The sequence below is a fragment of the Netta rufina genome, assembly GCF_964035555.1.
Source record: "Netta rufina genome assembly, chromosome: 5".
In the NCBI taxonomy this organism is placed as follows: Eukaryota; Metazoa; Chordata; class Aves; order Anseriformes; family Anatidae; genus Netta; species Netta rufina.
The window spans coordinates 60501225-60515356 of record NC_140128.1 but is presented as its reverse complement, the minus strand read 5'-3'; the positions used below and the strand labels follow the sequence as shown (position 1 = coordinate 60515356).

At 50.3% G+C, this 14132-nt stretch overlaps 1 protein-coding gene across 2 annotated transcripts in view; it reads right to left on the bottom strand.

Annotated features, from left to right (window-relative positions):
* SLC35F4 (solute carrier family 35 member F4) overlaps positions 1-13925 on the bottom strand; it is a 99735-nt gene extending 85810 nt beyond the window's left edge. For both annotated transcript variants that reach the window (XM_084288179.1, XM_084288180.1), the window contains exon 1: positions 13767-13925. In XM_084288179.1, coding sequence (XP_084144305.1) covers positions 13767-13869 — 103 coding nt within the window. In that variant the 5' untranslated portion in view covers positions 13870-13925. The remainder of the gene's footprint in view (positions 1-13766) is intronic.
* Positions 13926-14132: the final 207 nt, after the last annotated feature.

Genomic DNA, 14132 nt, shown 5'->3' with positions numbered 1-14132 from the left:
GCTGTGGGAGAAGGCTTAAGGCAGCCTTTCCCCCATCCTGAGAGGCAAAGTTTTGCACCAAAGATTGCATCCCCGATTAATCCAGCTCTGAGCAGCTCCTTGCTCACTTACATCAAGTGTTGAAAAGCAGCTGGACACAACATTGGCCTCTTCGTAAACTCCTCTAGTGAAGACTGTAAGCACTGCGGTGCTTTTAACTTCATCCATCCAAAGGGCACGGAGGCCGGAGTGACCTCTTGCCAGGGCCAAAATCCCCAGGAGTAGCTGAGGAAGGAAACCCCAAACCTCCTCTGCTCATCCCATGCACCCATTCCAGGCAAGGGCTGGTTCAAGTTTAAGGGCTGCTTCCCTTCTCACCTGATCCACACAACACCTAACATTTCTTTTCCCCCATTTTTATGCTCTGATGGAAGATACAGATGCCTTTGCATCTCCCTCACCAGAAGATCTAGCAGAGGACAAGGAGTTAGAGCATTTAATACTGAGCCACGCTTCACATTAAGGGCATACTTAAGAAAAATAGAGTGTGAATAAGTTAATAAGTCACTAATTATCTCCTTAACAATCAAAATCAGGAGATCACCAAATAAAACCCAAGAAGTCACCTGCTGCTGTGCTTCCACTCACCTGTTTATGCGTCTGACTTTATAATAAGCCTAATCATCGTGATTGCCCTTACATTAAATCCTTAGTCTGTTTAGAAACTGAGGGAAGAAATATTTCCCTCAGGGCATGCCCTGAAAATGACTTCCCTGTCCTTAGCATCCCTCTCTGCCACACCACAACCAACACGCTACGAACAATCTCAGTTAACTTACAACTTTTCCTTCCTTCTAGTGACAATACTTGCTTGCAACATTGAATGAAGAAGCTGGTAAATGCTGACACCCCAGCTCCTTACCCTGTTCTTTCAGAGCATTACAGAAATTCCAGGTACTTGCCCCAAGCCAGCTGCAGCAAGACATCAGCAAGCTGCAGCCCCGTTCAGAGCTCACCACGTACAGCACAAACCCAGTTTATGTCTGAAACTGGGAAGCCGCAGGGCTTATTAGAGCTTGCACTGGGCAGAGCTGCCCCAGCACTGTGTTTTCTAACTGGGAGTTGCCTCACATCCACACGGCTTAGAGCACAAGCAGAGCGAATTCTCCTCTACCCAAAGACTAAACATCCAGGGCAAGAAGTTAAAGCCAGCCCCTGTAGGGCCTTTGGCTCTGCCAACAAAGCAAACTCATTAACTGCCAGCGCTGCCCTTCTGCATCAATCACCAGACCCCTAGGACTTCCCCTACAAACTGCTCCAGTATCTGCTTCTGATCTTGGCGCAGGAAAATAACAGCAGCAAAGCGCTTCAGACGTGTCTTGAGACTGGTGTGGATCCCAGGCCATCCAGACTTCCCTGCAGCCTCTGCCAAAGCAGAGAGAGTCAGCTCTAATTTGCTGCCCAGCTGTTAAGAGTGACTTTTAGCACTCACCAGCACAGGATCACTACCTGATAGAGCTCCAGCGCAGCCCTCTCCCTCGGCACTCACAGCCCTCCCTTGCCCTTGTTACGCTGGGAGAGCTTTAGCAGCACAGAAATGGGATAACCAAGTTTGCATCAGCAGTGACTTCCAGCACCTCTTTTCCTCAGTGCCCTCCTATCAGGGCTCTCAGCCTGGAGCTTTCTACGTGCTCCTGGAGGTCAAGAGCCAGCCCAGAGAACCCAGCTCACAGCACCTGGGTGGTAAACCTGCTCCAAACGTCCCTGCCCTCAAGGAATCTCTCCAAATCTGCAAGGTAAAAAACAGGAGATAACTCCGTAAGTCACCTGCCATTGATTTGCAAACATAATCTCATTATCAGACACCTCTTTGTGCTTATGCTTATGAAAGCAGGACCTCCGTATTTTACCTATGAAGCAGAGCCGAGTCATCTAATCCAGCAGCATTACATAAATGAGCTTCACTCCAGTGGGGAGAGCCTAATAGATTTTGTAGGTCAGTGCTTCTGGCAGATATTTCTCTAAAGGCTACGTTGAGAGTTCAAGGGGAAGCAAAAAAAACAATCAAAGCTATCCTTCAACTAGATTTTCGAAGGCAGAGTCCAGTAAAAGTTAATAAGAGTGGGGAAAAAACATGAGGAGCAAGAGCTCAATTGATTTGTTGTAAGCTGATCTGAAAGTGGTTCGAAAATTTGGGGCATGTGAGGACAAAAAAAATATATTCTAGCAGTGAACAACTCAAAAATAAAAATAGCAGCATTGGCTAAGAGCAGCTCTTCAAAGGGATGTCAGACTTTACAATACTTTGTGCAGCAGCAACTAAAAAGGCTTCATGTTGTCGCTACACGGCGATATTAAAACCAGTGTTCATTTCTCTGGGAAATAAACATCCAGCAGAATAACAAAATGCAACCAAAGGAAAGTTGATTTAAATCCTATTTATAACCCCCCCGAGGCATTTCTCCTTGTTTGGTGCAGTCACCACGATGTCAAATTCTGATTTTCAGCACAGGTCAGGAAGGGCGTTAACTGGCAACTCAACCCCATGCACAGCATGGGTGACAAAAATAATTTCTAGGAACTTAGCCTTTAACTAACCAGCACTGGTGGCATTTCTTCAGCACTTCCTTAAAGCAAAGAGTTACAAGCAGTACTAGATTCACTCCAAGAACAGAGAAACTTCATGCTTTTGGGGACTCCTTTTGTGCAGAAACGTTTTCTTTGCTCCTAAGGAGCCAAAATATCTGAAAATGACTGCGGAGCTCTCTTCTTCCCTAACCTGCAGGAGAGGGTGGAAGCCTACTTTTCATTCCCAAGGCAGCATGACATATTTGCGAGCCTAATAACAGCCCTGCAAAGTAGATAAAATATTAAGCATTATTTCTACATTACACCAGGAGAGAAATAGAGGGCTAATAGTCAGCCAGCGGTTCTCTGCAAGTACGAAATTAACCTTGGATTTATTATTTCAAATAAGAAGAGATGATCATTATGAATATTTTATAACATTTTCTGTAGCCTTAATAAAATAACTACATTCTCTCCATTTTTTAAAACTGCAAAGGGTTCACAATCACCGTCTGGGATGCTCTACAGGTCTTTACCAATAGCGTGGCACTGGAAATCAGTTTTATTCACTGAATTTCAGGGGGAAAAAATATGAAACTGTCCTGTAGAAACATTTTGTTGTTTTTACTGCATCATCTCCAAGTCCCAAACACAGGGAGGTCTACCCTACGAGACTCCTGGCATCCCTGTACAGCCCGGAGAAGCAGGCAAACAGGAGACTGCAGGTTTCTCCTCCCAGGTCAGCACCTTATCCGTGTGTTGGGTGGAATTGCAGAGTATGGGATGTGTTAGCTTCATGGGATGCTTATCACCCCTAACAGCCCCATGCTTTGTTTTTCTTTTTATCTGTCTTCAGAGAGATTTATGGGAAGGGAAAGACCTGGCTCCAGGGCTTCATCAGAGCCACCCTCACCCACCAGCTGAAGAACCTCATCCAAAGAACGAGCAGCAGCAGAGAGCAGCAGCAAAACGGACGAAGTCGCTTCCCTACAGCTTTGTGTCTTCTAGCTGGATTCTTCGGTGTCTAAAATGTAATTAGACAAATTCATGGAAGAAATACCCATCAGAGGGTACTAAAATACACAGGCACTGAAAAATTCCCACAGCACAGATCAATGAAGGATGGAAACGTACCAGGAAACTGCATCACGTGCTTCTTTGCACATCTCCTGCTGACCTCTGCCTGAAGCTGAATGTGAATCGAATGCACCACCGATGAGACCCACAAAATTTTAAGCTGTACACTTCTTCAGGAGCGAGCTAATTCTACAGCTTTCCCACTGTGGGAGAACCACGAGGCCTCCCTTCTTCTAGCTGGCCACCCATTTTCACGAGGGCCATCAGGGCACCTTTGCCTTTCATGCTCCCCAGCTCCCGTTAAGTTTGCTCAATAGATTTAAAAGTCATCAAGAGAGGGGGCAGGGACAAAGACATCATGCTCACGTAAGCCTTGTTTCCTTAAGAAACCCGGTTAAAGAACTCCACAGCTGACGAGTTACAAGACGTTCTGTAATCTGCTTTTAAAACACCCCAGAAGCGAGGTGCGAAGTCCTAACAGGGCACACGCGGATGTGTTTGACAAGGAGCAAGTGCTTACATTAGGCAAAACACCAGCATTTCGAAAAAGTGCTTCTGTGATCAAAAGAATCGAGACCCGGCAGCAACCCCAAAGAGCAGGGCCCTGCTCCCTCACGGACTGACCACGAGGCACGGGGCTATTCTCCCTGCTTTAAAATCGTCCCTTTTTGCTCTCTTCCAGACCTTAACAGCCTGCCACGAAAATACCATAAATTATAGAGTATGAGTGATGTCAAAGCCTGCTCTCAGAGGGAGGCTGGGAGCAGCGATCACGTATCCTCCAGTTTGGGAATACACAGGCAATTTTTTGTTCGTAGCCTATAAAAAAGGCTGCGCACATCAAAGGCACCGAATGTGTTTCCTTTTAGATCTTCCCTTCCACCAGCCCAGCCTGCTGCCGCAGAGACAGGAGGCTGACAGCATGAAAAGGGAATGGCAGGACCAAGGAAAACAGCTTAAGCCACTGAAATACAAGGAGAAAGTGTGAATGCAGCAGCAGAGCAGCATCTACACACTCACTTCAACCTCCCCTGCGTTTGTCCCTCTGGCCCTGCTTCCAAATACCCGAATGCAGCAGGAGATAATGACCATAACCTGCACGTGAAGGGCTGTGAATCTCCTCCTCACATGCATGAAGGGTGTTTGGTTATTCAGACAACCCCAGCCTGCTCTGAACTGCAGTGCCTGTCCACCTCCCGCAGAGGGGCACAGGGACAAAACGGAGTGAGTTGGTTTTCTCAGCCTCACCAGCCACGGGGGGAGACCAAGGGCTGTCATTAAACCACCAGAGGGTTTTCCTGCTCTCATGTGATCTTGCCAGGTGACAGCATTAGGACTGCTTCAACCCAGGAAAAACAGAAGCAGAGGAAACGATCAGGACCCTGATGGTGTTCTCCAGAGCTGCACTCACCTGAAAACACTTTAAAAACAAAACAAAACAAAACACAACCACCCTTTTGTCTACAACTAAACCAAGAGCATCCTCGGTCATCAACATCCCCTATTTTGGAACAGCTCTGGCATTAAAGTAAATCTGAACCCAGACAATTGTGTCTGCCCCTTACTATTATTTGCGTGGCAAATCTGAGACCCAACTCAAGCAAGAGACCAAAAGCCACACCTGTAGCGACGTGCAGCGTGGTGCTGATGGATTTCTTCTACTCTCCGTTCCTCTACACGGGATAAATCTGCGACCTGTGCTTGCCATTCTGCTTGCATCCTTAAGCATCAAGGAACGTCCCAGTCCCACAAAGCGCAGTGAAACTTCACTACACTCTATAAATATTTTACAACAACAATAAGCAAGGGGCGCGTTTGCGAAGGAGTGACTCTAAAAGCTGCACCTACAGAACTGGAGGGCACGGCAGTTAAAGCACACGCTCCCAGCAGTGATATTTCCAGGTGCCTGCCTTGGAAACTGTGGTCCTCAGCACAGCCACTGCTGCATCCGTGCACGGTGAGAAGACGCAGGGTTAAGCGAGCCCTCTTGCCCACGCACGGACTCCTTTTCCTCCAGCAGACTTCTCCAGGCCCATGGCTGAGGCCGCCGTCTTCACAGGGACACTCGGAAGGGTTGCTCTGAACTCACTTCAAAGCAGATGTGCACAAAGGCGCTGCGCAGACCCTACCTAGAAATGAAGCTGTCCTGATTTCATCAAATTAACCTCCTTTCCAGCACTGAATGCGTGGCAACAAACAGGCTGCACGGGAAAACCCAAGTGAGCGGTCCCTGAGCTGGTTTTGCTCGCACCTGAGAGCTGACAGCCCTCGGAGGGGACCCTCATCGCCTTTGTGAACAGCACTTCTTCAGTGGCACTCCTCCAGCCTGAACTCTTTCCTCAGAAATATTCTCAAAACGTTTAAGGTTTCCTTCCTATCTAACTCCCCACTTTTTTCTTTTTCCTTTTCCCATCGCATCCTGCCCTGAAAAGACATAACAAATGATAGAAAACCAGGAAACTTCACCAGATGTGTTCTCCTCTTCCACCTTCCTGGTACACACTGAGCTCAGTTGTTTCCCACCTACTCCCTGTGTTATCAGCCTTGCTGAGAACTGACCGAGAGTGTTCTCATACGCAGACTCACTCCTCCTCAGGTAGTTTCAGGTGCAAGCCACGGTATGGCAACACCACAAAGAGTTCACCTTCCTACCATCCACGCTGTCAGCGCTGACGAATTTCCTCTGGCAGGGCGCTGGGAAGCATCCCACTTGCACACGAGCTGCTACAAAGCGTGGCCCCTGCAAAGCACCACACAACAGCTTATTTCTGGCGCCGCAAAGGAAAACCCCAACCTGCACCCACACAGCTCCCGGGCTGCAAATTCCACGTGGCGAGCTTGGTCTAAGAAAAAAAAAAATAAAACTCCGAGATTTTAGATGCATAAAAGGGTCGTAACAACTGCACTAGGAGATGCTGAACATAAATCACCGGGCGAGGCACCGCAATCACTTCTCAGTCTCCGAGCGCTCCGACAGAGAACATGTGTTCCAGCCCTGCTTTTTGCTTATCTTACCCAGGCATGGCAGCACGTGGTTTCAGAACCGTCCTCAGCCATCCAGGGGCACGGAGCCCGTCAGCTGTAATGGGCCTGCAGAGTCGTGTCCCTGTCAGTCACAGAAAAAAAATCAGCCCCCGGTAGGGAACTGTTTCTCAGCGAGGTGTGCAGCACCTCCAACTAAGTCATTAATAATAAAGGTGTGTGTTAGCCCTTAGCAAAAACGTCCCCTGGAAGGCTTTGTCTCTGTAGGATGAGAGATCGCCGCGCTGTATCTTGCTTCAGCAGGCAATTGCTCCAGCAATGCTGCCTCGGTGCCACTGCCCAGTTGTGAATTTCGTCGTAACGCAAGCACTGAGTGCTTGGAACAGGAAAGAACAGAAGAAAACGTGGAGCTGTCGTCAGGTTGGCCTCGTGCTACAATTTCCTTCTTGTTCTGGATGGAGAGATCACTGCCGGGCTGATGGCTGGTCCAGCAGTGTGTTGGCGGAGTCCCATTTACCCAAAAATGGTGCTGGCTGCTCCTCTTCCTGTCCAAAAAGGGAAACTGGAAACTGAAGGAGACTCCAAGCAGGCTTGGGAGCTCTTTCTGCACCAGACAGAACAGCCTGGACACCTGTGAGACAGCAGAGCTTTGGGACCACCAGAAGCAGCAGGAAAAAGCACCTTCCACCCTAAAAATTAACCTTGCTCCTTCACCTTAGCTCCTAAATGAACCAGAGGAGGAGCAAAGCAGCTCCCCCCGGCCTCCACAGAAGGGCAGCAGGGACACCTCTCACTGCCTCACTCCACTACACCTCACCCAGGCCAGCCAGCCCAAAGCAGGAAAGGGCAGGTCTGTTTTATCAGCAGTATTTCCAGGTGAAGTCTAGGAAGAATCAATGTTTTTAGAGCTTTTAGAGCAGAAAGGCCTTCTTTGCAGGGCAGGCATACTGGGAGCCCTGAACACACGCCGCATGCCTCTGAATAAATTCACCGCCGTCACTCACAGCTCCGAGGACGCTCGCAGTGGCTCTGCCGTCACCGTGCAAGCCATACCCTGGCTGTCAGCAAGGCACGACGCTGCAGATCTCATCTTCGTGCTGTGGCCAGCCCAAAATGTTGGCCACCAGGGAGTCCCTCTTCACCTCACCACAAGAAAAAAACCAACGGCTGACTCTCACAAAGCAGAGCTGGCCCACTTACCTCCGGTGAATAATTTAACCAGCCGGTTAAGCACTTCGCTTCTTGCCCCCCACGCTCTGTTTGCACGTTTGCCACAGAGATGCGGTGATTTTTTGGCAGGCGTTTTCATTATTCATCCCGGCGATCACCCAGCAGCAGGTCTGTGTGAAAAAAACGCCGGCCACCCGATGTTCAACCACGAATTCACTTTCACGGGTGAACGGCCACGCAGGGAGTTGAACAAAAGCCCATCGATTTCCAAATGTGCAGAAGAAATGATTGCGAACGTCCTAAAACACCTAATAGCAAAGGTGTTTCAGCAGGATTAAGACAAAAGCTCGCTCAGAACTATTTGTAATATTATTTGTACAACATTTCACCAAGGCCAGAGTTGTGCTTGTCTGCCTAAGCGGCCAAGCTTGGCGGGCCCAGGAGGGCAGAGGGACAGAAAAACAGACAGAGAGCACACACAAACCTGTCCAGGTACTGAAATCACCTGTACCCAGCCTCAGCACCAGGCCAGGTTCAGCACCAGAGGTGCTGTGCAGTCACCAGCAGAGGAAGAGATCTCTCCATCAAACGTTGTCTTGTTCTGTGCCATCTCCAGCAAATTAACATCCCTCTCCCCCACTTTACTGTCTCAACTTCCCCTGCCAAATACAAGTTGTTGTTTTTATTCTCAAAATCCTGGCAAACTTATTTAGGAGAAATCTTTAACGCTTGGGAAATAATTCTTATTTAGGTGCAGAAGACTGGGAGAGACTTTTTGGCCATCAATCCCAGCCTTCTGCTAATTTCCAGCCTTAATTTATTCGTGGGCTGTCCAGACCCATTTGTACGTGTGCCAGCAAGCTGTTCCAGCTCCAATAACTCTTCCCTCCTACCTTTCCCTGGTCATCTTCCCAAGTTAGTGGGCAAAGGAGTATTTACAACATGATTTCTGCCGAAATAAATTATTTTATGGGTTAGTGCTACTGGTGCTGATACACAGCCATAGCTTTGCTTGGACAGACGACTCTGCGAGGAGAAAGCGACTACACCAGGACATCCTGTGCTGTGACCTCTGCTTTGTGCCCTCAATGCTGGCAGGTGGGAGAAAACTAAAAGAAAAGAGTTAAATCTAGAGTTTGCAATCCAGCCCCCTCTGCAGCACGCCCTCCCTCAAAGAAGAGCTGGGAATAAATCTCATCTGGGAAATCCCTGCCCAGCATGAAAGGGAAGGGCTCTGAAATGAAGCTTTTTCCAGCTAGGCGTGGGTTTTAAGGACTTGAGACGCAAACCCGGGGGCAGCTGCCACAACTGGTACGGGCTGAAATAGCCCAGAGACTTCTTTAACTCACACTTGCCTTGGTGCCCCCTCGGTTCCCCTCGCTGGAAGGGACGAGCCGCCAGGAGGGCACGGTGCTCAGCGTGCAGAGAGATCTCACTCTGCCATGTGATCCGTACTGCAGCAGAGCTGCTGGCACAGCTGCTCGAACAGCCAGAAGAAAATTCCCTCCCGTGTTCTGGAGGTAGATTTCCCCTCCCTGGCCTTGTGCTCTGCTCGGGGAGCAGGAAAGCGGAGTTGTCAAGGCTCTGATGCCAGCTCGTCGTGCCTGTAATCCCAGTGTTATTAAGCCAAGCAATTAAGCACGGATTTCGCTTTAAACACTTTGTCAAAGCCCAGTGGCTTAGTGCAAGTTCACACTTAAGCAGCCGCTTAAGTTCACTGCTGACTTGAGGCTCAACTCATCAAATTAAACCACAAAACCTCGCTCGAGCTGCTGCAGTGGAGTAAGAAAACACAAAGCTCATTCTCTACAGCAACTGTGCTTGTGTTAGGGCACAAGACCCCAGTCCTGCTGCCAGCACCTTGCCCTGGATCAAGGCAGGTCGGAGGAGAGAAGAAAGTGGGCTTGGAGCAGCGTGGGGGAATGTACAAACCTGGTTTCAACCTAAGTGCCTGCTGGAGGCTGGTGTTGAGGGCCTCCTGGGGTGGGAATCAACCCCTCCAGATCCAAAGGAGAAGAGACAGATGGAAGGAAAGAAGCTTTGTGTGTTAATGCAGGCTCTCCAAGCACAGCACGATGAGGTGATGGCTCCCATGAAGAGCTAGGGGAGCAAGCACAGGCACTGCACCTTCAGCACCGTCACGCCATCTGCGTTTGGGCCAGAGAAAATGGGGCCGCAAAGGAACAGCTCTGCAGTGCTGGCAGCCAGGACAGGACACAAAACTTTGTGGATGGTGAGAAGAGCTCCACCAGGAAAGATATCAGGCAGGCAGAAACCGTTCGACTTGGAGGTGGACTTGGTGAAGCTGATGGAGATGAGAGGGAAACTTTGGCTGGAGCAGCTTTAGCTCAAGGGAAGGCACAGAAACTGGAGCCTCTGTTCTGCACCAGCGCAGAGCTGACCTTGATGCCATGGGAAATGTGGAATAATACTGAGGAAACTCACTGGAAGAGAGGCAAGATGTCACGGGGTTTCCTCAAAGTTATTCCATAAACTCTTCTTTCCTACAGGAGCCAGAGACTTCAGACACACTCTGTACATTATACACGTAGGAATTGAGGGACCAAGCCATGCATCCAAAGACAGAAGGTAACTGGGATCAGGAAGGGCCCTTTTCATCTCTGAAACAAGTGGGGGGGGAAACAAAAACCACAAAACATCACCTCTTGCTCCAACACTCATGTCTTACTATGTAAGGTACGTTTTTTTTGCGTTATATGTGGATGCAAATACCAGAGCAAAATCCATGCTTCTGTTTAATGAGATGGCTTACAGAGAAATAAGACGCCGTTTTCCTTCTCTAACAGCTTTTAAGGATAAATAAAATGATGAAAGTGCCTGACAAAATTAACGAAAGAATCATCATCACATGCACAAGCCCAAGGCTGAAGTAGGTTAGTGCACACAAATACAGAAAAAAAAGTCTCCAGAAAATACTCCAGTTCTTTGTAAAGGCAGCTGTTGGACACTACAGACCTTTGGCATTGCATTTCTGGGCCATTTGTGACCAGTCCTTCACCTTCACACAGAACCCTGGGCTCATTCTCCTGTTGAACCAAGACATGTATGCCAATCCACTAAAGGAGAGGGATGTAAATCACCAGCACAATTCACTGAGCCCTGATTTTTTTTAGTGTATGTGGCATTTTCCAAAACTCCCAGCAGCTGCCCAGCCCCAGCCTTCACCTTCTCTCCCTGTCCCTAGCTGGACACAGCAGGCTGGGGACAAAAAGGAGCCTCAGCAAAGGTGAGGAGCAGCTGCAGGACATCATCAGCCAACCAGCATCCCCATCTGCTGCCTGGCCAGCTCCCTGATGAGACCTGGGGGTTAGGAGCAAAGTAGACAGAGTAAATCCACCCTGGGGCCAACAGCTCATCCTCAGCTGCCCTCTTCCCCAGGCACCTTTCAGACCTGGACAGGAGCAAGTGAGAGTGGCAGAGACTGATGCCACGTGCTAAAGGTCTGGGCACGTGGCAGGTCAGCAGCTCTCAGGTACGTGCAGAGCTGTGCAGACTTCCCACGTGAGCGTTTACATTTTGACAGAGCTGCAGTTGTACAGAGCTGGCTGAGAGAAGAACTCTCCAAAGGACTTTGAAGCAACACCCCTTGAAGGCTCTACTTCAGCCTAGACACAGGATCAGAGTAAAACCTCCGAGCCAGGACGTACAGCAGTGCCTAGTGACCCTCACTGCTTCAGTGCCAAGAGGCTCGTGATGCCTGAAAGATGCCTGTTTTTTCCCCAGATAGGGTAGAGCATCTTTGTGAAAATCTTAAGACCTTAGACCCAACAAAACACAGCCATGAGGATATGTTAGTAAGACATTAGACCCAACCAAACATGAGGATAAGTTAGTCATTTACCAACTGCAAGTACTCCAAAAACAATGTGATAATGGCTCCAAAACTTATGAGACTGCTTTAAAAAGTGTTTGTGGTTTAGAAGGAACACATAATTTTCATTTACCTTAGCACATTTCACACTTCCAGTTTTTCTCTTTAAGGATGATGACCACAAATTTGGCTTTTTTTTTTCCTTCAAAAGAGCAAGACCTGAGATACCGATCTCCCCCCCAACACACAGGCACCCCTGTCAGCATCCAGTCTTCCACAGTGGTACAAAAGGCTACAAGATGTGCTATAAAATCTCAGGAGTCAGCACTTTAGTGAGCTTTCACCTCTCCAGGCATGCTTTATCTAATTTCCAGCAGATGCAATTTGTAGCATCTGCAGAACCCGCTCCTGGACCGAGAAAGCTTGTCTGTGCCTGGGCAGTCCCCCCTGCTGCCCCCATGCAGAGCCAGTTACTCTGCCAACGCTGGAATCAGGTCTGCATTGGGATCGAGAGTGGGAGTGCTGCTGCAGACTGAAAAATTGCATTCTGCCACCGAAGCAAACTCATGACAAAGTATGAGGCTGCTTCCCTCATCTTTCACGGGTAAATCACGCTAGAGAGCTCCCCTGGAGCCGCTGCAGGACACCGGTCCCACCTGGCTCAGCCTTCAAACAGGCACTGGACAGCCTCGCATCTATTCCTGCGGATTGCTCTCAGCTCCTTCCCAACTTCTCTGCCTGCAGCCAGACCGCCTGACCTCGCCGAAGGATCCCCACGCCTGCCGTGCTGCCAGCACGCCGCCGACCAGCTGAGCAACACCTCGGGGCTCGACCGCTTGCTTTTCCACCTGGCCCTCACACAAAGGAACATTAGGTTATTTTTCAGACACACAGCTTTCTTCCCTTTTACACAACCAGCCCTCGGACACGCTTGTCTGAGCCGAGCAGCTTCTTTACCTCGTTTGGGCTCCTCGTAGCCGTGCCGGAGAGCGCCGCACTGTTCTGGAAAGCAGCTCCCTGCCGGATCCCAAGGGGGGGTTAATACGCAGAGGAAAGCCTGCTCCTCAGTGCTTACCTCACCTGGCTTGTTTTCTATCTTTTTTTTTCCCCCCTTTCCCTCCCTTGCCTGCATTTCCCTTTTGTTTTCCAGTTTTTTTGAGCCGTTTGGCTTCTGCAAACTGCCCAGTAACTCTCAGACCGTGAAACCCTAGCGCATCCATTTCCTCGGTGGTGAAAACGAGCCATTTCTTTCATTAGCCTAACTTTCACCGCCAAGCAGCCCCACAGAGCTCCGGGACATCCACCAGCTCACAGAAACCCACGGAGGCTCTCTCCCCGCCGCCGGTACCCCGCTGTTCCTAATTAAAAACTTCAAAAGCAAAAATAGCGGATCTCTGCGAGGACCGCCCGCTTTAATCTCAGCGGCTCCTTTTAAGACAGAATAAAAAAAAAAAGACAAAAAACAACAAAAACCCACAAAACACCAAAAGCATAAGCCGTAAACGTTTCGCATTAAGATGGCATAAAGACAAATCTCTCACTAAGTCCCCACCTTTCTGGAAAAATCCGATTAGTTTGGGGATTTTGGGGGAAGAAGGTGGATATTCGGAGTTTTTAGGTTGAAAGGGCCAGAGGGGGGGGACCCCACAGGCACCGAAACTTTGCTGAGCCCTCAGCGAGCCAAACCTCGCTGCTGGGGTTTGCAGGGCTGCTGGGTGTGAGGGGGGGTGGCTAAAAAACCCAAAAGAAGAAGGGAAAAAATAGGGAAACTACAGAGAGCAGGAGAACCCCGCACCCCTCCCGAGCGCTGGCTGCAGGATGGCGCCGCGGGCAGCGAAGTTGTGAGGCGAAACCCCGGCTCGTCCCCCCCCGGCCACACACACACAAAGCCCGGAGGGGCTCCCCCAGCTCCTGGGGGGCCACTTGGGGGGCTGAGGGGGCGAACCCCGATATCTGGTCGCCCACCAGCCCCGGGAGGAGCCGACCGCAGAGCACCCGGCTCGGCCGCCTCCCCTGAGGGGCCAGCGGGGAGGGGGAGGGAGGGAGCCGCCAGGCGCCCCCGCTGCGGGGGACATTTTGTGGGGGGCTCTGGCGCTCCCCCTGACACACACACAGACACACACACGCACAGGGGAGAGGCAGGGAGGGCCAGCCTTACTTTTCTGGCTGGAGTAGCCCGGGTAATATCCATAGTAGCCCGTGATCCGTAAGATCCTGTCCTCGATGGTGGCCACGCCGTTGGGTGCTGCCTTCCCATCCATAAGAGGGAGGGAGCCGCGGCGGGGCGGCCGGGCGGGACGGCGAGAGGAGCCGAGAGGAGCCGAGCAGGGCGCTGAGGAGGAGGAGAGAGAAAGACGACGAGGAGGAGGAGGAAAGAGGAGGAGGAGGAGGAGGAGGAAGGCGGCGCGGGCACGGCCGCCGCAGCTTGTGACGGTGCCGCCTGGTGCAGGACGGGCTCCGCAGCGCCCAGCCCGGCCTCTCCCCGCCGGCCCTGCCCGCCCTGTTCCGCCTCAGCCCTGCTTTG